This window comes from Micropterus dolomieu, linkage group LG08 (genome assembly GCF_021292245.1).
Source record: "Micropterus dolomieu isolate WLL.071019.BEF.003 ecotype Adirondacks linkage group LG08, ASM2129224v1, whole genome shotgun sequence".
NCBI classification, from domain to species: domain Eukaryota; kingdom Metazoa; phylum Chordata; class Actinopteri; order Centrarchiformes; family Centrarchidae; genus Micropterus; species Micropterus dolomieu.
Genome location: NC_060157.1, coordinates 9108189 through 9133897, shown reverse-complemented (window position 1 = coordinate 9133897; position 25709 = coordinate 9108189). Strand labels below are relative to the sequence as shown.

Sequence of the window (25709 nt, the reverse complement as noted above, 5' to 3'; positions counted from 1 at the left end):
TAAGCTTAAAATGTAAATACTCAAGTAAAGTAAAATGCATAGAATTGTTGGATAAATCTGAGGCACTCAAGAGGTTGGTAATTTAGAAAACCTTTAATATCTTAGGCTATTTAGTCATAGTAGCAGTTAAACACATGCCTACATGTGTCATCCATTAAGGCCTCCACTACAAAATGGTGGTCGCCTTATGTTTGGATGTAGTCACATGGTCAGTATGGACAAGTAAGTAGCCACATGATTAGTGCATGGCTGTGGATTAGTGTAGACAGGTGAAGCCACATGACAGACCATGTTCATCAGAGGATATGGCACACAATGTAAGGGCAAAATGGCAATCAACAAATAAAAAAATAGAGAATAAAATATCTTAAAAACTCTTAATATTTAGGTTTTCAGTACATGCAGGCAAGGCAACACCTGACCTTTTGTAAAAGGCAGAATGCCTAGAAAAAAAAGCTAGATTAGGCAGTTAGAGAAAAAGAAAGAAGTCAATTTCAGGGTGTTGCATAGCTTTCAATGTACAGGCTTTATCCAAACCATTTATCTCTGCAAGAGCCTTTTGTAAGTTTTCTACATGGTCAGTGCCTGATATCTTTAACTAATGTGGTCACCCTCTTTGTAATGTAGAGCCATGGGGTATTGGGGGTTGTCAGTTCTTATACTATATGTTTGACCAGTCTTGCCTTCAGATTATGCTTTGTTCTTCCCAATATAAAAACAGCCACATCGACACTCAAGCCCGTAAACCACATGAGGTATTGCAATTTAGAAATTACTTCAAGTTATACTTACAACGTGATGTTATGTTATTATAACATAGTTGGTATTAGTCATGTTACTACAATGACTGCAATTCCCACAGTCGTGGTTACCTGGTGGTTAACTATGTTTTATGTTGTACAGGACAGCGATGACTTTTCACAAGTTTGTCATTAAAGGTGGAGGCATCTGGAAGAGCTTCTCACTTTTCAATAGTCACTTTTTAATATGTCCCAGTTTCTTTCAATAATTTGCTTTATTCTATTTGCTTACATGCTATATTGTGTCACAAAGTAAACTTGATCTGAACACTGTTCTCACTTCTGTTTATAGACCAGGAATTGTTCTCTAGTGAGACATTTTCCTTTATTGTGAGTTGTTTAAGTTTCACTGACCGATGGATATGTTGTCTATCAATCAAGGAGGATGGAAACTGTGTTGTGTCAGTTGGTTTTCTAAATATAACCAAGCACATAAAACACCACTGACATATTTAAAGATCTGTAGGTCAGAAAATGGATTAAAAAGTTATAGGCTAAGCTTCAATTTGCTATTAATGTTGTTTAAGAGTTCTGAATCTGACCCAGACCATAGTATCATCTTTATACCTGCCACAATTTTTAATCTACATCTAATCTACACAAATAAACATTTAGGCTGGAATACACAAGTGTTTCCTCCCAAAGTCCCATAAACAGATTAGACTAATTAGGTGCAAAACAACCCATCACGGCATCCTTTTCCTGTTTACAGAATTGATTCTAAAAGAAATAGATATTGTTAAGATTCAACATTCAAAGTCCATTCTGATTCTGCAAGTTGCAAGTTGAAAGGAACAGGGGGCAAAACAACCTATCACGGCATCCTTTTCCTGTTTATAGAATTGATTCTGAAACAAATAGACATTGTTAAGATTCAACATTCAAAGTCCATTCTGATTCTGCAAGTTGCAAGATGAAAGCAACAGGGGGCATCTGATCTTCCTGTCTCTCTTCTTTTCTATCTGTTGTCTTTTAAAAACACTCCTTAATGATCAATGTTGGTACATAGTGCTGTTTACTATCTTGAATAAAAGATGGCAGATCTAACACGAATGGCTTGATGTAAAAATCAATACATTTAGATGCTTGTTCTAACGGACTCGTTTCAACTGATTACTGGTCTTCCTGGCGGTTTCTCTAAGTTCTTGTATATTTTGGGAAGCATGTAAAAAGAGGGCTCTATCATAGAAAATGTTCTTTTTGTGAAATCCACTCTTTCATTCTTTACCTGTAAGAGCATTTCTGTATTTTAGTCTTAATTTGTTCTATTGCGTCAGACGATAAAGGCTCCTTGTAGCCTACTCATGGTAATCCAGCTGTCGTATGGCTTCTGTGATGTACTGGTCTCCTTCCCACACTACTGATCCCCCTTTATCAGCTCTTTAAAATGATGATTTGTGGCGGAATGATGGTTTAAATGGTGGTCTTGCTGTGTCCTGCTGAGCATAGGAGCAGCTGCTTGACTGGGGTTAGTATGATCCCAAACTTTAAGCCGGAGGTTGCGGTGAAACTTGAATAAGTCTACCTTTGTTTGAAACTTACTGGCTGTTTTTGTGGGGGCAAATTGTATGACCTTCAGAAAGACCAGAGACATGGCTGGTTGAAAGTGGAATGACGGAGATGTTCATCACTTGTTCATCCTGGTTTTGCTACTGGTGTACAGGGCATATTGGACATTTTGATTGACCTTCCTCTCGTCTGGTCTTCTGCCTTGTCGTCTTCGTGTCCTGTTGTCTCTCTTGGGTCTAGCATCTAAATAAACCAGTTGAGGAAGAGTCTTACATCCAAGTAAAATGAACTTAAGTACAGTACTTGAATAAATGTGCTTAATTACTTTCTACCACTGTGTGAAAGAGGACATTAAATCACACACGTTCTTTTAAAGATTTGTGCTGGTTACTTATTATTTTAATGTATAAAGGTAACTAATTCCAATTCCTGGTACCACAGAAACTAAAGGAACTTTTGCTGGTGTTAGTACAACCTCAAGCAACAGCACCAGCTCTAGTGTGGTGAGCTTGAGTTCCTGCAACCTCACAAAGGTCGTCTTTGAGATAGTCAAGTGTTGTAAAAAATATTTCAAACCAACTAAATCAGATTTAAAAACCCTGACACATAAAACCGTATCTCACTCTGTGTAATATGCCAGATTAACTGCTTTTGTGGGGTTTTGATTTGGGTAGCTATCAGACCACGTGTCAGCAAGCCATTTTGTCAACAAGAGAAATATTGGATCTCTAGATCATGTTTATCACTCTGATACTAGTTTCATATCCTGAATCTCAGGGCCCGTGTCCACCAAAGCGTTTTTTCCTGAAGCCAGCGTCTTTTTTCAATTCATTGCAATGGGAGCGCCGCATTTTGCCAAGCTGGTAAAAACGCCAGGAGCCTGACGAGGCGCTGAGCGCTGAGCATTTTTTTCCGGTCGCCCAGATTGGAAAAATGTTCAACTTTGGGGAAAACACTGCGCTCGTCACTGTCACTTTTTACCCAGCCATCGAATCACAGTAGAGGAGGGGCGGGACAAATACCACACCGTAGCAACACTTTTGTTCTAACCATTTCAATTTTTATTAGCTCTGGGACTTGTGTCTTCATCACATTAGGTTATCTGCAGTGGAATTTTTTAAGTTAACAAATCGCAGAGGAACATTTGCACAAGATTAATCATTTCCGCACCACCCCCGGATTGTCTGGTCTGTGTTTGCACTTTAGAGTCACTCCAACATGGAAATTCTCTTATTTGTAAAACTTCTCAGCTGAGCCACACTCTGGCTGGGATGTGACTGTGTGTGTGTGTGTTTTAAATCTTGAGCCTCCCTGAGTGATGTGGGAAATGCAGACCCTCTCTCCACCATAATTACCCAAATAGGTTGCTAGAATTGGACAAAGTAAAAAACGAAGGCTGCATGACCTTTTCCAGCCATTATGTTAAATGGCGAATCTAAACCATGGCCCTCTGCCCTACCCCAAGACACTTTACTATGACAATTTTAGCTCTGAAACAAAAATATGACTCTAATGTAGAGGAGTGACAGTTATCACCAAAACAAACAATTTCTTAAGCAGCATGCTGTGTGTGCGCACTTGAGTAGAATAAGGGTGTATGATAGCCACCAACAACATTTAATAAGCCTACATCACAGACACACACAGCTGGACACAATGACCTTTCCCCAAATAAACCGCAACAGTGGCAGCAGCCATCAAAATATTGTTAGTTGGCATAGCAGCCGTAAAAATCAAATTAGATCGGATGACTTTTTAAATTTGTTAAAATAGGACTGTCGGCTCCCCTCGCGATGGAAAGTCCAGGCTAATTGCGTCGGGATATGGTATTATTCAAAGAAAGGAACTTCATGTAGGCTATTACATTCGCCGAATTTAGAAGAGGGGACAAATAATGAAGATCTTGTCTTAGACAGCGTTTCACAAAGTATATAAAGTTTCCCCTACGCAACAACTCACAAAACGATGGGATTTTTTAAGGGAGTCTGGGGCGAATTTATCCCCACCTCAATTTACTCACTAGCAGGTTTTGGTCTGGAAGATAGACATCTGACCTCAATGTGGATAACGAGAATGCATTAAAAATATTTGTTGTAAACACAAATGCAAGATCGGATCGTTTATTATCGGGATAACGGATAGGGCCTACAGATCAGCTTTTAATTTAGTTTGAGAATTATGTGATGGATAGATCGCCCAGCCGCACTGTGGAGGTTGAAGTGGGGCCTGAGGTCCAATGAGGTTTAGGCAAGTGGGAGATACGTTTAGTAATTTGAAAGACAAAACGTAAATACAATAAATACAAAATACAACCATTTTAAGTCGTATGTATAAAGTTGTAACAGTCCCCTTAGCCTTAACGTTATCTCAAAACAATGGTAGCCTGCTGTATAATCCCATATAATAAACGGAAAGCATCTCAGTAGCCCATTGTATGTTATGCATGACTAATTGTGTTTGGACTCAAAAGATCACTAAACAGTGTTGGCTTATTTTTATTCTTCATGAGAAAAGTGGTTCACAGGTCAATGAGAGGAACTTTCAAACACATAAAAATGTGTTATGCGGAGTGTGTGCGCGTCATCCTCCAGAACAATTTATACAGAATGCAGACCACATACATACAGTTAAAATATTACACAACAATGGTAATTAAATTAAACACATCTGCACAGAGTGAATAAATAGATAAAGAAATCAATTTACAACCTTCAAAGCAATGTAACATCATGTTAAAGCATTTTCACTTTTTAGCAGGAGTTCATAGTCACCATCAACAGTCCAGTCTAAAAATGCTTTCTGAAATCACTTTCAAAACCTCATAGCAACATTCAATCTATAATGTTTTTGATGCATTAGGTTCTTCATTTTCTGCGTTCATAATCTTTATACAGAAACCTTTCTTACAGTAACAGTTATCTAAAAAAATACAGCAGATAGGGATCATTAATTTCAGGGGAAACTAATGTCAAATTATTCATTAGTTCATACTAATGACTTCATACATGGCATGCTAAAAAGTGAAAATATTTTACCAAAATGAGATATCACTTAATTCAGTGCTAAAACACTGTTTATAGTTTCCTCAAAAGTAAAACATACAGTCAAAAAACATCACAACTAGAGTGTTGAATAGTTGCTTCTGTTTAGAAAATGTGGAGCGGTCTAAAAACAACAAAGGCACAAAAAACAAAAACAAAAATCAGCAGGATGTGACCTCTTCTACTAAACCGCAGGATAGTTGACCTAACAAAAATTAATGTCAACATTTTCTAGCATTTAGTTCTCATTTTTCAAACAGTCGTTTCCAAATGTGGTCTAAAACATCATGATTGGTCTCATCAGGTCAATTCAACTTGAATTTAAACTGCATTCAATGAGACAGGTGTTGTTACAGAGCAAATGTTGACATTTGCACTGCTGTCAAATTACAGCCCCTGGCTTCAAACTACTCTATAAGCAACCAGTGTTGGCGTATCAACAGATCCATGTACATTTACATGTTTTTCCTTCCTTTGTAATCTGGGCTCCCTGCTTATGGAGCTCTGACTAGTAAAGCAGTCATGTTTGCGTTACATTTTGCTTTGAAATATTTTGCTTTCTAAAAATTTATCCATTTTTTATTTTAAGTCATGATGTGCTACTATAGGTTTTAGAATTATGGGACAATATTATTATTTAGTTTTTCTACAAGCAGCAACCCTAATAGCAGTCTGCAAGCACTATTAGCATTCCTAACTGGAAACAATGGATGCTGTAGCCACAGGAAAAGAAAACTAGCTCACTGTGGATAATACTAGTTCATAACAACATGCGCACTTTGGTAGCACACAAAAGCAGGGTGACATTAAATGATGAAAAACAAAACATAAGCATTGTTGAGTAGCTGTTCAGAGGAGCAGAAGCTGCATGGGAACGGTTATTATGATTATGTAATCAAGAGAAACGAGCATGGCCCCTTGTTAGTATTAGTTTTAGATAAACCAAACCTTGAGTGATGTGAGACAGGGACTTAAAACCCACAGCAGGAAAGTACATAATCAGCAAATGGGGTTCTTGCAGATGACTTCCAAAAGCTTCTTATTGTTAAAGAGATGCTAAATGGCTGTTGCAAAACAGCTGCAGCCAGCTACTTTATACTGAAAGTAAAGGTAAGTTTCCAAAGCACCCTAATCCTAACGAACAGCAGGAAGTATACAGGCACTGTCCTGACTTGGTCTGCATAGTTTGCAAAGTAATATTCACATTAAAAAGGTCTCCCAAATCATGTATCTGACTACTCTGTTTGACCTGAGGTGGTGAATTTATGGCTGATTTATTTCCATCAATGACATGGCATGTTTACTGACCTTTAGTTAAAGGGTGTGGCTGATAGGCAAAAGCCAAAGAGCCTGACAACTCACAGGATTAAAAAGGGCATGTAACTGTACCACCAGTAAAAGGTAGGGACCTCAAGACGATAGCAAGCTCTCTACTTAGTAAGGCTGCATTATTCTATAAAAAAAACTACCTGGGAGAGCTATCACAGACAATCTAATGGCTTACAGACACTAAAAGATCCCAGACAGGCCTGACCAGGATGCCAGACAAAAGGCAAGATTGTAAAGACATACAGCCTTAAAACAAAATGATAGCCTTGAACACAGTAAATACTGTACATGAAAAGTATCTTGTTGATAAATACTGTCAATGGTTCACCACAACACACAGCCTTGAACAAGACCAGATGGAAGTTGGTTCCACTTGGGACAAGACACAATCACTTCACAGAGGAATGAGCAGCACATTTGTCTCTTCATCCTTTTCCAGGCTGCATGCAGGTTTCTCCGTTCCAAGCAGAAAAAACCAAGAGGGTGGGATGAGAGGTTTGTTTTTGTGTTTTGCTTTTTTTTTAAAACTTTTTTTAAATCCATGGTTCTGGTGAGTAGAGTGGTGAATGTCACGTCAAATCTGGGATGGACAGGATGTCTCGAGTCAGGAAAGGAGAAGGGAGCCGGGGTGTCAACATGAAGACAGGTCCTTATGGAGAAGAGGGGGTTTGGAGTAATGGAAGGAGTGTTTCAGCGCTACAGAGACAGGGTGAGACAGAGACAAAAAAAACATATTTTTAGTTCAACTAAAATTTTAAGAGAACTATGTGAGGGTAACTGACAGGGAGAAGCAGATCAATACAACATAGAAAGGATCAGCAAATGACAGGCTCCCAACAGCTATCAGTTAAGCTGAGATGAATAAAAGCATGATTGTTCTGACTGCATACTCACTATGTTACAGCATAAAGTATATGTTTTTTAAATTTTTATAAACATAATGTATAGATCTAGATAAAGTAGTTTTGTATAGATGTACATTTGCTGGCTACTTTATCTCATCGCCTGTGAGATGATTTAGAGTGTGAGCTGCGGGCCCTGGCAGGTGGGGCCTGAGCTTTATTACCAGAGCCCCTACTGACATTACTGTGCAATTCCTCAGTGGTTCTACTTGTGGGCATGGATGATCTATGCCTAGACTCTCTACAGACCCCACTCATCCTGGTCTTACCAACTGGATTATGAACAGTGAGCGATGTGGCCGTCAGGGCTCCTGAAGATTTAGCATTGAACTGAGAAGAGTCTGTGTCTGACTGAAATGTGTTACGACATGCAGCTGCTGCTTGTGCAGAATTAGACCTGTGACCCAACTGTTTCCTTCTTACAGAAATATCCAAGTTTGGTTTTAGATCAGGCTTTTGTTTACTTTCACCCCATGCTTCAGATGTGTTAGGATATACACACAAAGCTTTAGAAGAGGTTAGATTATCTATGGATGAAGAAAACAAAGACGACTTTAGCCTGGTGGAAGAGGCAGGTACAACGCGAGTTGTAAAGAAGGTGTCCTGACGTGCAGGGACTGAAGCTCGCCGACCTGACACACCTTTTCTTGAATCACTGACATGTGTTTGTGTTTTGACCGTTAACTCGCTGTTCACAGAACTGGTGGAGCCTGTACGCGTTGGGGAGTAGTCAGGACTCAACTTTGCGTTAAAAACATCACTGACACTATGACTTCTAATGAAAGTGGCGTCTCGTGGCAGACCCTTGCCTCTGCAAGACCGGCTGCTTGTCTGGACAGAGATATCAGGACAAAGAGAGAGAGGGGTTCTTACAGGGCTTGTATGGAGGCTTCGGGTTAGACTTCGCAGGTGGTGCGTGGCCATGGCAGGAACGCTGCTGCCGAGAACCGGGCTAGCCCGTGGACTGCTCCTCAGTGTGGGCCTTGCAGGACTGCTTCGGGGGCTCCGTGGAGCCCGGCCCGACTTGGTGGCCAGTTCTTTGGCCCGGGAGCGGCGGGGGCTGTTGTTCAAGCTGTGGGGAGACAGAGGGGCCTCCAGATCCTCCAAGCGCTGAGTAAGAGCCAGTTTCTGCTGTATGGCCATACGCAGCAGAGAATTCAGTGTCTTCTTCTCGTCCTCGGCTGCTGCCAGCTGCCTCTGCATCTCATCCAACTGGGTGACATACTGGTCACACCTGAGACACAATCAAGATTTGTAACATGCACAAGCAGGTAAGAACAAATTAAAGCACAAAAGCACACAACACACATGCTAAACATGACGTCTAGTGTGTCAGACTGTAACGCTTATTGATTAATCTAGCAGGTTTTTTGATTACTTAATCACTTGTTAAATAAAATAAAACCAACATAATAATGAGAAATACCATCAAAAGTTACCAAAGTGAAAAAAATCTGCAAAGCCTCAATGTTTAACAAACTGCTGCCAAAAATTACTTATTAAATAACATAACATAGATGTATAAGCAATTGATTAATTTCATGCTGATAGACTATTAAAATACTTCCATGTCATCATACACTATAAAAATGCAGCCACTTAAGCTATCCACATGATGGCACCACAAAACTTAATTATAAACAAGAGGATCTTTTTAAGCTGTAATCGTTAGCCTGATGCAACAGACAGTAGTAGTCCTTGACCACTGTCTGTTCTCCAATCCTTCTTAAGGATAATCAAATGCCAGCTCATAACTGTCTGGACAGGGGCTAGACAGGTAATTCATGTCCAAGAAGCTTCTCTGGCAATTAACAACAATGAAAACATGTCTGCTGCAAAACCAGACAAAAAGCAGAAAAAAAAGAAAAGAAAAACACATTAGGTCACTCAATCAACCCAATACAAAAGCACTCCTCGAAACAATGATGCATGCCTACAGATTCTCAAAAGAGGTTAGAGATTAGTGAGTGAAGTGTTGTGGTCTGTAAATTTAACGCTTGACAACACCTTCCCACCCATCTCCCGCCAACGTTCGGCTTCTCCTTCCCTAAGGTGACCTGGCTTGATGAGACAAATCTGTCCTTGCCTCCTCCCCCGTCGGCACAGGGCAGAGCATGTGGTTCATAATCTTCACGTGAACCAGTGGATTGTCCATAGGCGTAATAAGCATGGTAAGCTTATTACATGACTGGTAGCAAAAGCTGTGCCACAACACGAGCACCATCACTAAGCATAAACAACACTAGCAAAAAGGCAAAGACCAGACAATGAGAACTAATTCATATTTTTCAGTTAAAAGCAATTTCAAAGAAATCAAAAATAGCCATTATCTTGGGACAAAATAAATGCAAGTCTTTTTTTCCCCTTTGATAACTGAATATAATGCTTTTCCCCCCCATAAACATAAAAAAGGAAATCTTACCGACTGGCGAACATGACTCGGAGTGAAGAGAAGGTAGCGGCGTCCTCCTTCAAGGCTTTGAGTTCATTCCGCAGTTTCATCATGGTCTCTGACACCATGCTCTTCTCTGTCTCATACTTGGTTTTTAAATTGGACAAGGCCAACTCTGCAGTCTGCATTGACAAAAAACCATTGCACCATCATTCCCCGTTCAAAGTGGGGCATTAAAATGCATAATTAATTGACCCAAACCACATATTTTTATATATATATATATATTGTTAATTTAAAATCCGGCAGTGGTCGAACAGGTTGTAGAAGTTGTCAACAGAAGAAAAATTAATACAAGACTCCTCTGTATTTATGTCAATTGTTGGGCTCCTTGCAATAACTATTATTGTCTCCTCATTTGTATTTATGTTAACTGTGCATGGGTTCATTGCATATACTTTATAAATTTCTTTATAAACATCTTTAATGTTAATGCACATTTCATCTGGTTTTTTACAAGTTTACATAAGTAAGGCTGTTATTATTTTAATGTTTATACATACCAAAAGGGCACAGTGCTGCTTATTTTATTTGTGGTTTTATATATAAAACTTGGTTTCAATGTGTGTATCGGTACTTTTGGAACATTTTAACAACACTGCGATAATACTGATAAATATTTATTAGAATTTTGGTCACTATACCCTGCTATCAATAAGTATGGTATCTTAAAGTGTTCCGTTTGTTCTGGTTTTTATTATCAAACAACTTAGATGTAATGAAATAAGTTAGAATTGCCATCATTACTGTCCCTTTATTCCATGTGAACTACAACATGTCATCTATTAAAGAGCAATTTGTATCAGAGCTACTAAGGTCAAAAAAAAACATGTTGCTTTGATAAGGATGACAGTATTAAAATAGTACTGTGAGTCTTTCTGTGAAAGGACAAAGCCAGTTTGTCCCTTTCATGTGATCACCCTTTACATATCTGTGACTTGATTGCAATCACCAATGCAAATGTTTCATGTGCACGTACCATTATTACCATCATAGGAACAAACGGTGGGCTACAACATAGTCTTAGAAATCAGACTTGAGAAGATAAGATGCTTGCCTTTGGTGTGGGAGACCCAGGTTCAATTCCCACTGTGAGACATCCACCATTGTGTCCCTGAGCAAGACCGTTGCTCCAGAGGCGTGCGACCTCTGACATGCATAGCAATTGTAAGGATAAAAGCGTCAGCTAAATGAGTAAATGTAGAATGTAGAATGTGTGTGAGCCTGGCCCGACCAAACAAGATTACCTCAAGTGCTTATGTGTGTGCGTGTATGAGAAAGGGAGAGTGACAGCTAAGGGGAATGACAGAAGCAGGTCATGCAGTGTTTGAGTCATGGAGTTGAACCTCTGAGGAGTGCAACATCACACACGAGTGCAGGAGCATGTGAGCCCAAGGGACTGTCTAGACAAGACACTGATAATACAGATCAACTATAGTTCTTATGTAAATGGATAATAGTAAAGGTTTCCTCTCTTACTTTTATCTTGTCTTTATCCAGAATAGATTAAATATTGGCAACTGAAGAAACACTACATTTCACGAGACAATCCCGCTGTACCAAGGGAGCTGTTCTCAGGATTTTTGAACATGCAAAGAAACTGTTGAAGCCTCTCATAGTAATAAAAAAAAAAAAATGAATAAAACAACAAATGTGGAATAGTTTCTTTTTAATGACAGGCAACAAAACAATCTGCATATTGACCTTTGAGGATTACATTTTTGGTAAAGTCCCTGACAGATCAGGTTGATTTAGAGCAATACCCTAAAGTGGAACACTAGCCTTTTCCTAGACTAAAACTGTTTTATAACAGTGCAAAGACATCAAAAGGGAACACTATAGCGTAGCCATTGCTTGCTGTGACCTACCTGTTTGTTAGCCTTGAGGACAGTCCTGAGGGTAGCAATCTGTTCTCTCTTGGTGCTGAGAAGGGACTTGAGTTTTAGTACTTCTTCCAAGAGGCTTTCAGCATCCCGCTCTAACTCTACGCTGCTGCTCAACCCCGAGTAAGGCATGGCGCCCCTCTGACGACAGAGGTCCACTGCCACCTGAGAGAACAGAAAGGACGGTAAACATAAATGTGAGTCAAATGTGTTTGTTTCACAAAGTAAAACTATTGTCAAAATGTCAGCATTAGGAAACTCATTGTCTTCCAGTATTGGGAGCGTTTTTTTTTTTTTTTTTAAATATACAGTATATCCAAAATATCACAGTATAATAATATACCAATATTAAAGACCACATAATCTGTTTAAAATGTTCAACATTATTGTACACCTGTGAAATTAATCTTCAGAAATGTAAAAGAGCAACTATATTTGTTTTAAACTGCGTGTTTCACTACATAAAAACACAAATTCCCAGAGTTCCAGACACTGCTGTATTAACTCTTTAACCCCTGATAATCCAATCCATTCAAACCTAAAACAGACGTGCCAACAAGACCCACGCCACGTGAATGGACATGGGAATTCCTCAACTACATTTAACTGTCTGAGCTGAGCATTAAGTTCAGCAGGAAATTTGTGGAGGAGGAAAAGCCTTCACCCAGAACAATAGTCTGGCTTTCAGTGACTGAGCCACACTGAAGTAGTTAAGAGAATTTGCACTGGTTATAATCTCACAAACAAACGAGCACTAGTGTAGTAGCACTAAATGTAATGTCTGACATGTGATAAGCAGTCTTACCCGAAGGTGTTTGATTTGGCAACGGATGACCGCTACCAAGTTGCGTACGTTGGAAGGGTCCCTGAAATCCAGGGTGGGGGATCCAGGGCAGTTGGGAGACTCTGTGCTGGCTCCTGCACTGTCCACCTCCCCCATAAACTGCAATGCCGCAGCTTTGGAGATGAACATGTCATTGGCTCGCGGCTTCTTCTGGGAGTTGTGCTGGGTGTAGACGTAGTGTGGTCTTCGTGCACTACCTCCTCCACCACTTGCTCTGGCGCCATCTCGGTAATAGTCCAGGGTGACTCGTTTGGGTGTCAAGTTGTTGCATACGCAGATATGGTGATAGAGGTTGGACAGCTCCTCAGAGAAGGCCAGCAGCTCTTCCTGGGCAACGCTCAAGTGCCCTTCTGAATCAATTGCCACTTTCCGCGTGGCTCCTATCTCATTCTCCAGCTCACTGATGCGATCCTGGTCCTGCTTGCTGGACTTGATGCATTGACGGATTTTGTCAGCCAGCTCCTGGGCCTCTGCCCTCCAACGATCCTTCTCCAGCTTGTATCGCTGCTCTAGAGTGTTATAACGAGTTCCTGCCTGAGACAGTTCATCTCGCAGCTTCAGAAGCTCTTCACTGGCTGAACGCATGCGCGCCTCCAGCACCTCCTTGCTCTTGGTGTCCACCTCATAGTCAAAGACTGCATTGCCACCGTCTCCATTCTCTGTCTCATTTTCTCCCCTGTTGTCGGCTTCCTGGTTGTGCTGCTGGCTGCTCCGCACAGCGTCTAACTGTTGGGTGAGAGATCCAACTTTGTCCTCTTGCTGACTGAGTGCCTGTTTGGACATTACCAGCTGCATCTGCAGTTCCTCCACTTTGCTAACCAGACTGGACTTCTCTCGTTCTGCCTGGATAGACACACACACACACACACACACACACAAAACATAAAGATAAAAATCTCAACATATATAGTATTTCTTAAATTTGCTGAAATTACTTAAAGACATTATTTTAATAATCAGCCATTTCAGTTATTAGCCAGGATAATACTGATTGTTGAGTGTTTTCTATAAAACATAAGGACAGTGCTCTGTAACACAAATTTCTCCCCCAACCACCTTTAATCTTAATGCATTTTTTATGTGGCTGACCCCATTCAGCTCCACACTCCCAACATCTGGTGGGTAGGAGATTGCTAACCCAACCCCCGATCTAAGTGCATCATGAATAATATATTTGTTCAGACAGAGAAAGATGACACTTCAAGACATCCTTCATTTTCTTAAGTACCCTTTATTTGAAGCATAACTGTATCAGGTCGGAGATGACTGAATTGCTGGGTCAAGTATCAATGGTGGCTATGTGATGCCAGGTGGTTTTCTATTAATATAGAAAGGCTCACTCCTTTACCAACACACAGCGGATGTGGTCTAAAGCAGGAAGTGGCAGACATCCCACAACTTACATAACAATCCACTACTCAGCTTTAACGAAAGGTGGTACTAGTTTAAGTTAGCCTTTATCTAGATATAAATGCAGTTCTGTGATCACTGACGAATTTCAATATACACTATTTTCCCTGTGTCTTCTTGCAAATCATATAGTTTTTCCTTGCACACAAGACATACTATAATAAGAAACCCTCCAAAATTGCCATGACACTTTAAAAAAGTGACACATCTTGTTACCTACCTGTAGGAGTTGCTGTTTTAGTTTCTGACTGTCTGAAAAGTGTAGCTCACTCAGCAGGTCCGACACAAGCCCAGAGGCTGGAGCACGCAGGAATACGTCACTGTTGCGTGGAGTGGAGTAGCGTTGGATGAGGCCATTACTTTTGGAGCCCCCCAAGTGAGGAGGGTGAGCAGAACTGGGGGCAGACCCAGGACCATTATTAAAGCCACTATCCTGGTCATCTCCCTGACCCTCACCGTCTCCCTCTCCCCCCTGACCCTCCTCCTGGCTGTCATCCAGCTGCTCCAAGTGGAGCTCCAGGTTCCCCACAGAATCAAAGGGATTAAGGGTCAGGGCAGAGAGTTCTCGCCGCAGACTGTTCTTCTGCTCCCTCTCCTCCTTCAGGGCTTCCAGGGCCTCTTCCAGTTGCCTCTCTGCTATCTCCCTCAGCCTTTCTGCCTCCTCCAGCTGAGCTCGCTGCTCCTCTTGCTCCTCATTCTTCTGGGTCAGCTCCAGCTTTATCGATTCAAACTCAACCTGAAATGTCATAAGAAGCACAACCAGAAGGCTGTTTAATAGGTCTTTATATGTTGCTATATGCAGCACATACAGCCCCAAATACACCCATTAATGGAATCAGCACAATAGCGTTACAGTCACATACACAGATGGCATTGGTAGACCCCACTGGTCATCTACAATTCTAGTTTCTCTTGGAAATGAATAGTTACTTCCATTTAAATCCTATATAATTTATAGGATTTATAGGATTTATATAATTCATATATTTCCATCATTTCCAACATCTATTTAAAATAAAATCAACATGTGACATTAAAACCAATCACAATATCACTAAGAGTACTTAAGATTGATGCAACTGCTTCACAGGGTCAGGAATCCCAAAAATAAGCATCACATAACTACATAATATGACAACCCACAAGGATACTGAGCATCCTTTATCATGCAGGACAACATTTTTGCAGAAAACTTTGGGCACACAGAGCAAAAATTGAGATGTTAACTATAGAAAATATGAAAAGCATTTGGAAGGTATGTTTATGTTAACATGTTCTTAGCTTGCATTATCACAGTAAAGTCCTGCAGAAAGTAAACTATTACACTGGAAGCTTTACATATATTAATGTCCCAAATGACACAAAATCATACATTAAAGTTTATGCCTGAAACTTGTTAAATCAACTTTCACGATTTAGGAGGGAAAAAATCATCACTAAACTAGGTTATTTCTAATTAGTTTAATCCTTTCAAAGTTTGACACTCCTCCTGTAATCTTGAGATAACGCCATTATCATAAAAATTTACTTTGTCAAACCTTTACTGTAGACCTGAAAGGTAGTTCTCAGCTAAAAGCACACAAACCTAATAAAAATATTCCCAGGACAACGCATCATTTCTCAAAGCATTCAAAGTCATCAAGAACTTGAAAAATATGCTGTAATTGAGTGTCGTGCAATCACTTGGGAATCGTGAAATTGCTACAGTAGAGCCTGGTTGCCATAGTGCTCCTTGCAACTATATATATTTTCATTATTTCTTGCTGCATATTTCCTGGGAAATGTCATCTCAGTGGAAGCAGCCATACTGGGAATTCACGGACAAGGAAAAAGCACGTATTCAAGAGAAGCATTGTTGTCTTCAGCTGTGGGAGCCATTTTGTTTTCTGAAAATAACAACGTTAATCACCCAGCAACTGGCCTGTCTAGTGTCTTCAGCACTGGCCAATTTGTAAAGTTATGTCAACAAACGTGTGAGGGATATTTGAAGTTTGTTGCATGCAAAGTAAATGCAAACAGGCAGTGTGCTAAAACAATGACCATATGATAGTGTGTTTACAACCACCTACATGTACTATAGAAACATAAATACTACATACGTTTCTTTTGTTTTTTTTTTTAGGAAGATAAATACAAAAACACAATAGTATGGCACAATGTTTATATAAACATATTTTCCCAATTATTAGTGTATTTCGACAATATTATCCATTCTGGATATTTACAATTTTTATTCTTCATCCATCCATCCATCCATCCATCCATCCTTCTGCAGCCAGCAGATAGATCTTACATGTATTTGGTAAAATTGTAGCTTGAGTGATAACTGACCTGGTTTTCCTTGAGCACAGACACCTGTTTTTGCAGAGATATGTTCTCATCTTCTAGCTCGCTATTGTCCTGCAACTGGCGCAGCTCACGTACTTTATATTCCTTCATCTCATCCCTCAGATGGCCCTTTTCTGCCTCCAGACACTCACACTCCTGTAGAACAGAATCCACTGTCAAATCAGTGCAAAGCATGAAATTTGAGATGCACAATTACCAATTTCATGTAATGCATGGTTAATTTTACTTGGGAATGAGGCTACACAACTAATATATCATCCAGTGATTCAGGGTTCCGGGGTTCAGTTGCCATACCTTCTTTAACTGGGCAGAGAACACCCCTAGTCTATCGATCTCAGCGTGGGCATTGCCCAGAGCAAGGCGTGCTTGCTTGAGCTCTGCCTGTACTTCCTCTATGCGGGTTGCCATGGCAGCCTCCTTAGTGGCTGTCTCCTGCAGCAAGTTCTCCTCCCGGCACTCTCCATCAGCAGCTGCACGCTTCTGGCTGCTCACAGAATCTGCAAACGCCTTTACACAAACAAAAAGGGTTAAGGAAATGGATGGCAAAACTTGCAGAATCTAGCAGGCTAGAGTATGCTATATTAAATACATACATAATGTTAATTGGAACCACATTCTTAGTGATGTAAGACAAATATATTTCAGATGTGCAGCATTTATCAAGGCAGGAAATATGGACAATTAGTGACAAAGGAAGGGAAACAGGAATTCACTGACAATAATCACCTTAAACCTGATCATAGTGAGGAAATAGCTGTTATAGGGCTGGACGATATGGGCAAAAATGTTATCACGATAAAAAGTTTCATATGTTTGATATCGATAATTATCACGATATGTATCAAATTGTTAATTCTTTTGAGTTTAAGGGCTGATTTTTGCTCCTGAGTGAAAGTTTAAAAAACCTGATGGTTATTGTGGTTGTAAACTCTTTTAGTCATCACTTGAGGCCAAACAGTGGATCACTTCACAAATCTGAGGTAGAACATTCAAAACAATTATGATAAAATCTTTGTCAATAAATATGCGCGAGTAAAATTAAGTAAAAGCTTTTATCAGTCCTGCTTCCTCAACAAAATAAAAATCTTAATACATTTTTTTTAGTGTATTATTCAAGTGAATAAAATTTATTAAATATTTATTGAACATTTATTAATTTATTATTGTTATATTGTTATTTAAAAAATTATATTGCGATAATTATTGTTATTGCTTTATTGTCCAGCCTTAAGCTGTTATGATTTGGTAACAAGACACCTTAGACCGTAACAGCAGCTTCCACACTGTTTCAAACTGGATTTTTATCTAACCAATGTGATAAAAGAGCCTAATACACTTAACACCGTAATAGCAGGCGTTTCTTCAAATCTTGTCATAATTAGTAACCATGACACATTTTGCATCAATGACTGCTGATGAATGAACTATCCAATAAGGTGTGAAATGAAATGTACATGCTACTAAACATGCTTAATTGAACACTGTGGTGTGGTTACATAATGATGCTAATTCACAACACATGAGCCCACTCTGCTTTGCTAAAACCCTGCCAAAGCCCAAGTAGACAAACAGCCAAGAAACTGGTTTTATGCAGATTATAAGAAATTCTGTACCACTACGTCCGTTAAGACATAAAGAGCTTTGCTTGATATGTGGTTGTAAAACATCAGGATGGACCAATATTTAGTGTTATTGTGGAAAATATATTTTGCTAAATATCCAAAGGCTTGTAAGCAGGATTTTAGTTTTTTTTCCTCTCTCTCAATTTAAACGAGGGTTGGACTAAACAATTGCAAAAACAAAAATCTGCCCACATGATGGCACTGAATTTTATGGGATTACCTTCTTACATAAACCAGTTTTTAAAAAGCCTGTTCCAGCAACACTAAACACCTTCAAGGCCCATCTGGTGCATTTGGGACAAGGTTTACACTCAGAAAACAATATTAACCCCTCACACATAGTCATTCGGCACTATGTCAGCGTAAGCATGAGCATAAAAATCTCAAATATTTCCCCAAAATGCAACTATATAAGAGAAGCTGTTAGTGTCAGATGGAATACAGCTATACAAACTATACTAGACTTGTGTAAATACAGTTGATGGAGTGGTTGTCAATTTGACTAAATAATAGTGATTAATTAAAAAAGAGAGATTAAAAAAAATACGGGGAGGCAGATGAAATACTGGGAAGCAGATGAGAAGCATATGTCACAATTTCTGTGAAAAGCATGGATTACATGATAATCTGAGTTTTGACATATTGGTCTAATCTTTTTATCTTGACTATTTGGCACTAACCTAATTCAATCCTTATTATGCAGTGAAGTATCAAATTTGGTTAAAGATAAACAGAGACAATGTATTATGTTAAAAGCACCAGATATGTTGATTAATGTGCTGTGGACGTTGACGTAATCACGTCAGCATCAGATGACATATGAGAGCAAAACTGACTCAGCGTGCGATCACAAGTCTCTTCATTGAAAGTATAAAATGAGGTCACAGCTGTAACAGAACTGTTATTGTGGCAGCAGAAAGAGAGTCACCAAAAAGCACTGAAGGGATGAACAATCAAATTCATGCCAGGATGACTAGGTAGACTGCAAGGCAACTGCAAGGCAACTGCAAGGTTGTTAAATTAAAATGAGAAGTATCGATAGAGAGATTGTGTCTCTGCATTTACATTTTACTAACAGTGTCATGTGAAAGCAGATAATTCTACAATACGATTTTTGTGCAATGGTAATGCAGGTGAAACAATAAAAGGCATCAAATAGCTGTTCCATTACATCTTGTTAATAATATCCCATATTACAGCAACAGTATATTATATTTACTTGCATATTCCTCAAATATAAAAAGATCAAAACCACTGTCGTGTTCATTCCTACTGTAGTCATCTTTCAACACATAGGAAAAAAGTGACATTTATGAATGTTGGACCAGTTAAACACCTTATCGGAAAATCTCAAGTTTCAACTAGTCTTCATCAGGCAGTCATTGGAAAAGTTCATTTAAGGAAATGGTTGTTTCTATTACAAACAGCACATCATCAAACCAACTCCAGTTTGATGTAAAGACAAACATGGGTGTATATATATATATATATATATATATATATATATATATATATATATACACACACACACACACACACACACACAATTTAACGAGTACTGTGCAAAGGAAATGCATTGTAAAAGGGTCACAAAGAAGCCGGGAGAATGAGAACTTCACAAGCTTAATGTTGTCTAAATATAACAAGAAGGGCTTGGTGTGCTCCTACCTCTCTGAGCTGCTGTAGCTCCCCTTTGAGGGCTTCATGCTCCTCTTCCAGCTGCCTGTGTTTCATCTTGAGAGCAGCACTTTCCTCCAGCACCACCAGGCCATAGCGGGCTGCCTGTAGCTTCTCCTCTGTGGCCTCCTGGAGCTCCAGAGTAAGCCGTACCACTTCAGCATTCAAGTCTCTGCTCCCCATTTCTGCCTCTCCTTCTCCCTCCACAGCTTGACCTGCTGGGTCCGAGTCCTCCTCCAGCATCCTTGCCTGGCCTCCCACTTGTCTACCAATGCTCCACTGGGACACCTGCCTCTTTCACTCCTCCACTCTCATTACTCCACGCTACAAAAGGCAAAGCACAAAGATGGAGGTTCTGTAAATGACTTAGAACAATGGCCAGTATAGAAAAGAGGTTTTGTGTAAATCATATTGTGACACAAATTGAGCAAACTGCACAGGGCAAGATTAACTAGGGGATTGGTTGAGTGGGAAAACACTCCTACCTTTTGATTTAAAGGGGCAAATGGCCACTAGACAAATCCAAGCCAAGTATTAGCAGATATGTACCATTATTACCCATGCCTGCCAGTTAGTCATGTCAAATCTGGTTATATGAGTTATAACAATAACTTTACCTACAACTAGCATATTGTATGGTTGCTATTCATCTTTTTTTAAATAGGCACGTATCATCCTCTGGTATTTAAAGGGCGTTACTGAAGAGTCAATTACTCCACACAGTTAACAGACTGTCACTATTAACTAGGATGCAGGTCTGGCCTGTACACATCACTGACCAACGTTATCGCAATTCAACATCTCCTCAGAATAAACCGAAAACATTAGCTATTACCTAAGGTCAGCTACACCGTTATGACAAATGGCAATAGAAACAATCTGTATTGACGTTACTTTGGCCGCCCGTATTGACTGGGTGGGGCAGACCACCCCCATTTCCTCATGTCCTCTTCTTTGACCGAAGATGGAAACACCATCAGCCGGTTGTCCGGTGCCAAATGATGTATCCCGTAAGCATCTGTTTCTCCTAGTCCACAAACTACTTCCTCATAGCATTATTTGAGTTCAAATTAAAGGAGCTAAAGTCACTAACGTTAGCTGTAAATATGCAGATAAGCTAACTTTACGTGCTCCTCGTTTCCAAAGTAACGTTACGATGAAGATACCATCGTAACGTTAACTTTGGAAACGAGGAAAAGAGGGTGAACATATTCTCACAAGGTTACAAAATCTAGACACCGGGCTGGGAACAGGACACGGCCTGGCAAGAATAGTTATAGCCTAATGTAACTTAGACACCAAACGACACCGCAATGCCACTAGCAAAGTCGAGTTGAATAATTTAACTAGCTAGCTTTTTTAATTAGCAACATTTACACAGGCTTAGCGGTACCGGTAGTTCTGCTGGTGGTAACGTCAGTCGGATCATGTCAGACAAGCTAATTAGCTAAAGCTAGAAAGCGACCATTAGCCAAACTTGCTACTCACCCTCTGGTTTTATCTCAAAGATGGAGCTCGCCAGTTGCAAACAACCACGATGTATGCACTTCCTTTGGGAACTGTCAGAGGTAACGTTTGCTAATCGTCAAAGCAGCCAGTGGGTACCAGCCCAGGTTACTGCACAGCCGCTTCCCTTCCTCCCACCCGGTTCTCTTGTTTCACGGTGAGGTCTGGTGTCAAAAGCGCGCCGAAAACGTGAAGCACGATTACCCCCTCTAGCTAGGCAACGGGGCAATGCAAAGAAACAATTGCTGTTTATCCAGAAATAAAAAAAAAACATTAATGCAATGAATACAGCAATTTTATTTTATCAACAAACACGAAACATGAGAGAAATATTGAAAAATTTGTGAAGAAAAACACTTCCGCTCGTGCTTTTCTTGTCTTCCTTTTTACTTCCGGATGTGCAGGCGTGTTGTCTGTTAGACAACTGTTTTGCACAATGAAGCTCGTTACCTGGAACATAAATGGCATAAGGACTTTCAGAGGCGGCATTAAAAAGGCTCTTGATTCACTGGACGCAGATATTATCTGTGTTCAAGAGACAAAAGTGACAAGTAAGTGGTTACCCGAGGAGAAAACGCGGGGGCTGTCGTGTAACGTTCACGTACCACAGTCAGAAGTCTGTTATGGAAGAAATAACAGTTAAACTCCAATGTGTTCCCGACAGGAGACTTGCTTGATGAAAGGACTGCAATTGTTGACGGCTACAACTCCTATTTCAGCTTCAGTCGAGGACGCAGCGGCTATTCAGGTCTATTGCATCGTCATAACATCATTTTTTGTCATTGAATCGTACTGTTTTTTAGTAAGTGTCCTAATTATATTTAGTTTACCAAGACAAGAAGATCATCTTCTAAAATAAAATATTGCTATAATTAAGTCTGTATTAGAGATGTCTATGAAGATTCCCAGTCATATTAGAGGAACAGAAGATCTCTGTTAATGCTGCTGCCCAATGTTACACCTGCTTTGTTGTTGCTGCTGTCACACTACATTATACAAACAAAGGTATCTTCCTTTCCTGACATGCACAGGAGTTGCCACTTATTGTAAGGACAGTGCCACTCCATATGCTGCTGAGGAGGGTCTCACAGGTCTGCTGACCAACCATGAAGGGGCTGTTGGATCCTATGGTGACCAGTCTGAGTTCTGTAGCGAGGAGCTACAGCTTTTGGACAATGAAGGACGAGCCGTTATTACAAAGCACAGAATCATGTAAGAGAAAAATATTCTACTTTGAGTTTTCCTTGACAAAGCATGTTATATGTGCTGTATTGGGTATTTCTCGTTGTTCATGTACTTGCATCTTTTCAGAAATGTCAATCTGTGCACTAGAACATCCCTTACAGTCTTTACTGGGAGCCACATTGTAAGCAATGTATAGCTTCCTCTGACAAGAATCATGCAAGTCATTGATCAAAAATTTTACTGTTGATAAAGACCACAAGGGATATTACAACTTCATTTTGCAAAGTAGTTATATATAGATGTCCATACCTCTTTTTGACTCTGCTTCACCCCCACAGGTGTCAAGACCAAGAGCAAACTGTTACTGTAATCAATGTATACTGTCCACGGGCTGACCCTGAAAAGCCGGAGCGAAAGCAGTTCAAACTGCAGTTCTACAAGCTGCTTCAGTGTCGTGCAGAAGCTATACTGAAAGATGGGAGGTGAGAATTTAGAAAAGTTCCCACTGACTGAAAGGAAAGATTGTGGTTACAATGAGGCAGATGTGTTTTCTGCTTTTACCACAAACGTTTTAACTGTGGAGTTTGTTTAGAACAGTGCTGCCTTTTACCCGTTTACGACTGTTGTACAAGCGAGTGTGCGCAATGGAACACATGTACCTATGCACTTTATATATGTTTCATGTCATTAGTCAGTCAATTTCAATGAAACGTAAAGCAGTTTACAATGCAGTAAAATACATCTAATTCTTGCATTTTCAATAACACAGATGAATGACTTGAAGAATGCAAATGTATATTACACAACTGCCTGTCATCAGATGTCTTATTTTGGAGAATGTATCATTACTCTCTTATTCCCTCTCCTTTTTAAAATTTCAGAGTTAATTGTTTTTTTTCTGTTCTATTTTTCAGCCATGTCATTGTTTTAGGAGACGTAAATACATCTCACAGGCCACTAGACCACTGTGACCCCAGTGATATCGTAAGTAAAATGTTGGAATACTGTCAATTTAGTGATTTGCTTATCTCGTTTGGAAAATATGCTCGTTTGAAATGCTGCTGAGGGTTTGATGAGAAATTTGATACCATTCTTGTGCCTGTAAGGTCAGCCAGCAGCCAGTTTGCTTAGCTTAGTATCAAAGACTAGAAACGGGGGTATACAGTTAGCGTGGCTCTGTCCAAAGGAAAAAAAAATAATTCACCCAAACTCTAAAGCTCACTTTAGTTATATCTCGTGTTTAATCCACACAAAAATAGACATTTCAATGTTTACTGGCTAAATGATTCCCCTTTGTCTTAATGCTAAATTAAGCTAATGATATCCTGGCTGTAGCTTCATATTTATTGAACAGACATCAGAGTGTTATTGATCTCAGCAAGGAAGCAAAATGTTAAACTATTCCTTTAATGTAAAGGAATAAAATAATATTACATAAAATGGCAGTGTTATTTTTCTTCTAAATGTGCACAGTGTTTGCATATTAATAATCATATTAATAATAATGAAACTCTACCTACTGTTTTTCCTCATTTCTTAGGATGATTTTGATGAAAACCCTGGGAGGAAATGGCTGAATGCCTTTTTGCACTGTGGAAAACAGGAAGCCGAAAGGAATGAGGAGGAACCTGATGAAGAATCTCAGGAAACGTCTACAGATCCCATCCACGGTGGAACATTTATGGATACCTTTCGCTATTTCCATCCAACACGCACCAACGCCTTCACATGCTGGTCCACTCTCACTGGAGCGCGACAGACCAACTATGGCACACGCATTGACTACATATTTGCTGATTGCCAGCTTGCGACGGAGCAGTTTGTGGCAGCAGACATCATGCCAGAGGTGGAGGGGTCAGACCACTGCCCTGTGTGGGGGCAGCTGAGCTGCTCTCTCCTGCCCAGCTCCAAGCCTCCTCCCCTCTGTACTCGCTACCTGCCAGAGTTTGCTGGCAAGCAGCAGAAGCTGTCCCGCTTCCTTGTTAAGGTGGAACAAAAATCAATTCAGTCTGAGCAGAGGAATGCATTACCTGGATCTCAAGAAGAGGGGGAAAGGAGGGAGAATTTAAACTCATTCGGAGCTGGAAACATTTGTGGTAAAAAGCGTGTATTAACATCAGACTCTGTTGTCGCAAAGGGGAAAAAAAACAAGACCATAAATACTTCTTCCAAGCCACAGGGCAGTCTCCTTTCGTTTTTCAAACCCAAACTAACAAATGTCATTCCCTCTACTGTAGCCCTTGCCAGGCAGTGTGAAAGTGGTGCTTTGGAAAGTCGACCACAGCTGTGCACCAGCAGCACAACAGAAACACTGATTAAGACAAAACATTTAACCCCACAGCCCAGGGAACCCAATAAAGGTGCATCGCGAGTGTTTTGGAAGTCAGTGCTTCATGGACCTCCCCCCCCACCCTCCTGTAAAGTCCACGGGGAACCCTGTGTGCTCCGTACTGTGAAGAAGGAGGGGCCAAACATGGGCAAGCAGTTTTTTGTTTGTGCCCGTCCACAGGGACATGCCTCCAACCCCGAGGCTCGGTGTAATTTTTTTGCATGGCTTGAGAATCGGAAGTGACATGTTTACTGTATGGATCACAAGTTGTTCATCAGTAAAACCTCTAGCTCAAACAAGCACTGTTAGACTACTGTGTAGATATCTCATCATTTCACAGATTTTAATTGTTGATTGTGTTTTTTTTTTATTTGATTTTTATTTGAAATAATAAAAGACAGTAGCTTTGTATTACGTTGAGTTCGGTTGAATTTGTTCTTGGCACTGAAAAGATTAAACCATCAAGAGATTAGTTGATCGACCATCATGTTTTAAAGCAAAAATGATAAATTTCCTCATGTTCCAACTTTTCAAATGTGAGGATTTGCAACTTTTCTGTCTTTCAATAACATTGTAAATTGAAAATCTTATGAGTTTTAGACTGAGGGTTGTACAAAGCAAGCAATTCGAATACATCACCTTGGGCCCTGGGGAATTTTGGTAAGCTTTTCCCACTATGACCTCTTTTCTCCCACATTTTACAGAATTAGTAATCACAAAATTGTGAAAGTAATTGTCAGATTAATCAGTAATGAAAGTAATTGTTAGTTGCAGTCCATCTTCAGTTCTCATTACCTGATAATGTATGAAACTGGCCCGTGTATGTGTATGAATGGTTTAATTACGTGCTTCACCTTTTATGGTTTCTGAT

At 39.9% G+C, this 25709-nt stretch overlaps 2 protein-coding genes across 3 annotated transcripts; one reads left to right on the top strand and one right to left on the bottom strand.

Moving 5' to 3' along the window:
- Positions 1-4791: 4791 nt before the first annotated feature.
- Positions 4792-21619, bottom strand: zgc:162200 (uncharacterized protein LOC558638 homolog). The gene is made up of 10 exons (XM_046056148.1): positions 21307-21619; positions 19810-20142; positions 16814-17026; positions 16502-16654; positions 14391-14906; positions 12722-13603; positions 11902-12081; positions 10004-10155; positions 8455-8815; positions 4792-7375 (listed from the first exon to the last, which is right to left on the bottom strand). The coding sequence occupies exons 2-10, from the start codon at positions 20059-20061 to the stop codon at positions 7370-7372; spliced, it is 2715 nt and encodes a 904-aa protein (XP_045912104.1). The 5' UTR covers positions 20062-20142; positions 21307-21619; the 3' UTR covers positions 4792-7369.
- Positions 21025-25249, top strand: apex2 (APEX nuclease (apurinic/apyrimidinic endonuclease) 2). 2 transcript variants are annotated; one of them, XM_046056149.1, is made up of 7 exons: positions 21025-21481; positions 21729-21875; positions 21989-22072; positions 22356-22536; positions 22848-22991; positions 23424-23493; positions 24050-25249. In XM_046056149.1, the coding sequence occupies exons 2-7, from the start codon at positions 21761-21763 to the stop codon at positions 25079-25081; spliced, it is 1626 nt and encodes a 541-aa protein (XP_045912105.1). In that variant the 5' UTR covers positions 21025-21481; positions 21729-21760; the 3' UTR covers positions 25082-25249. The 2 variants fall into 2 exon arrangements, with proteins under 2 accessions (XP_045912105.1, XP_045912106.1); XM_046056150.1 differs by lacking the exon at positions 21729-21875 and having other exon boundaries at positions 21451-21481.
- The last annotated feature ends 460 nt before the right edge of the window (positions 25250-25709 follow it).

What these genes read in the sequence shown, in the direction of transcription:
- zgc:162200 (XM_046056148.1), bottom strand. Translation starts at nt 20,061, where the DNA reads ATGCTGGAGGAGGACTCGGACCCAGCAGGTCAAGCTGTGGAGGGAGAA. An exon ending in CTGTGCTCAAGGAAAACCAG is followed by an intron (nt 14,907 to 16,501) that starts GTCAGTTATCAC and finishes ATGACATTTCAG; the next exon opens with GTTGAGTTTGAATCGATAAA. An exon ending in GCCAAATCAAACACCTTCGG is followed by an intron (nt 12,082 to 12,721) that starts GTAAGACTGCTT and finishes CTGTTCTCTCAG; the next exon opens with GTGGCAGTGGACCTCTGTCG.
- apex2 (XM_046056149.1), top strand. Translation starts at nt 21,761, where the DNA reads ATGAAGCTCGTTACCTGGAACATAAATGGCATAAGGACTTTCAGAGGC. An exon ending in TCAAGAGACAAAAGTGACAA is followed by an intron (nt 21,876 to 21,988) that starts GTAAGTGGTTAC and finishes TGTTCCCGACAG; the next exon opens with GAGACTTGCTTGATGAAAGG. An exon ending in GCTATACTGAAAGATGGGAG is followed by an intron (nt 22,992 to 23,423) that starts GTGAGAATTTAG and finishes TCTATTTTTCAG; the next exon opens with CCATGTCATTGTTTTAGGAG.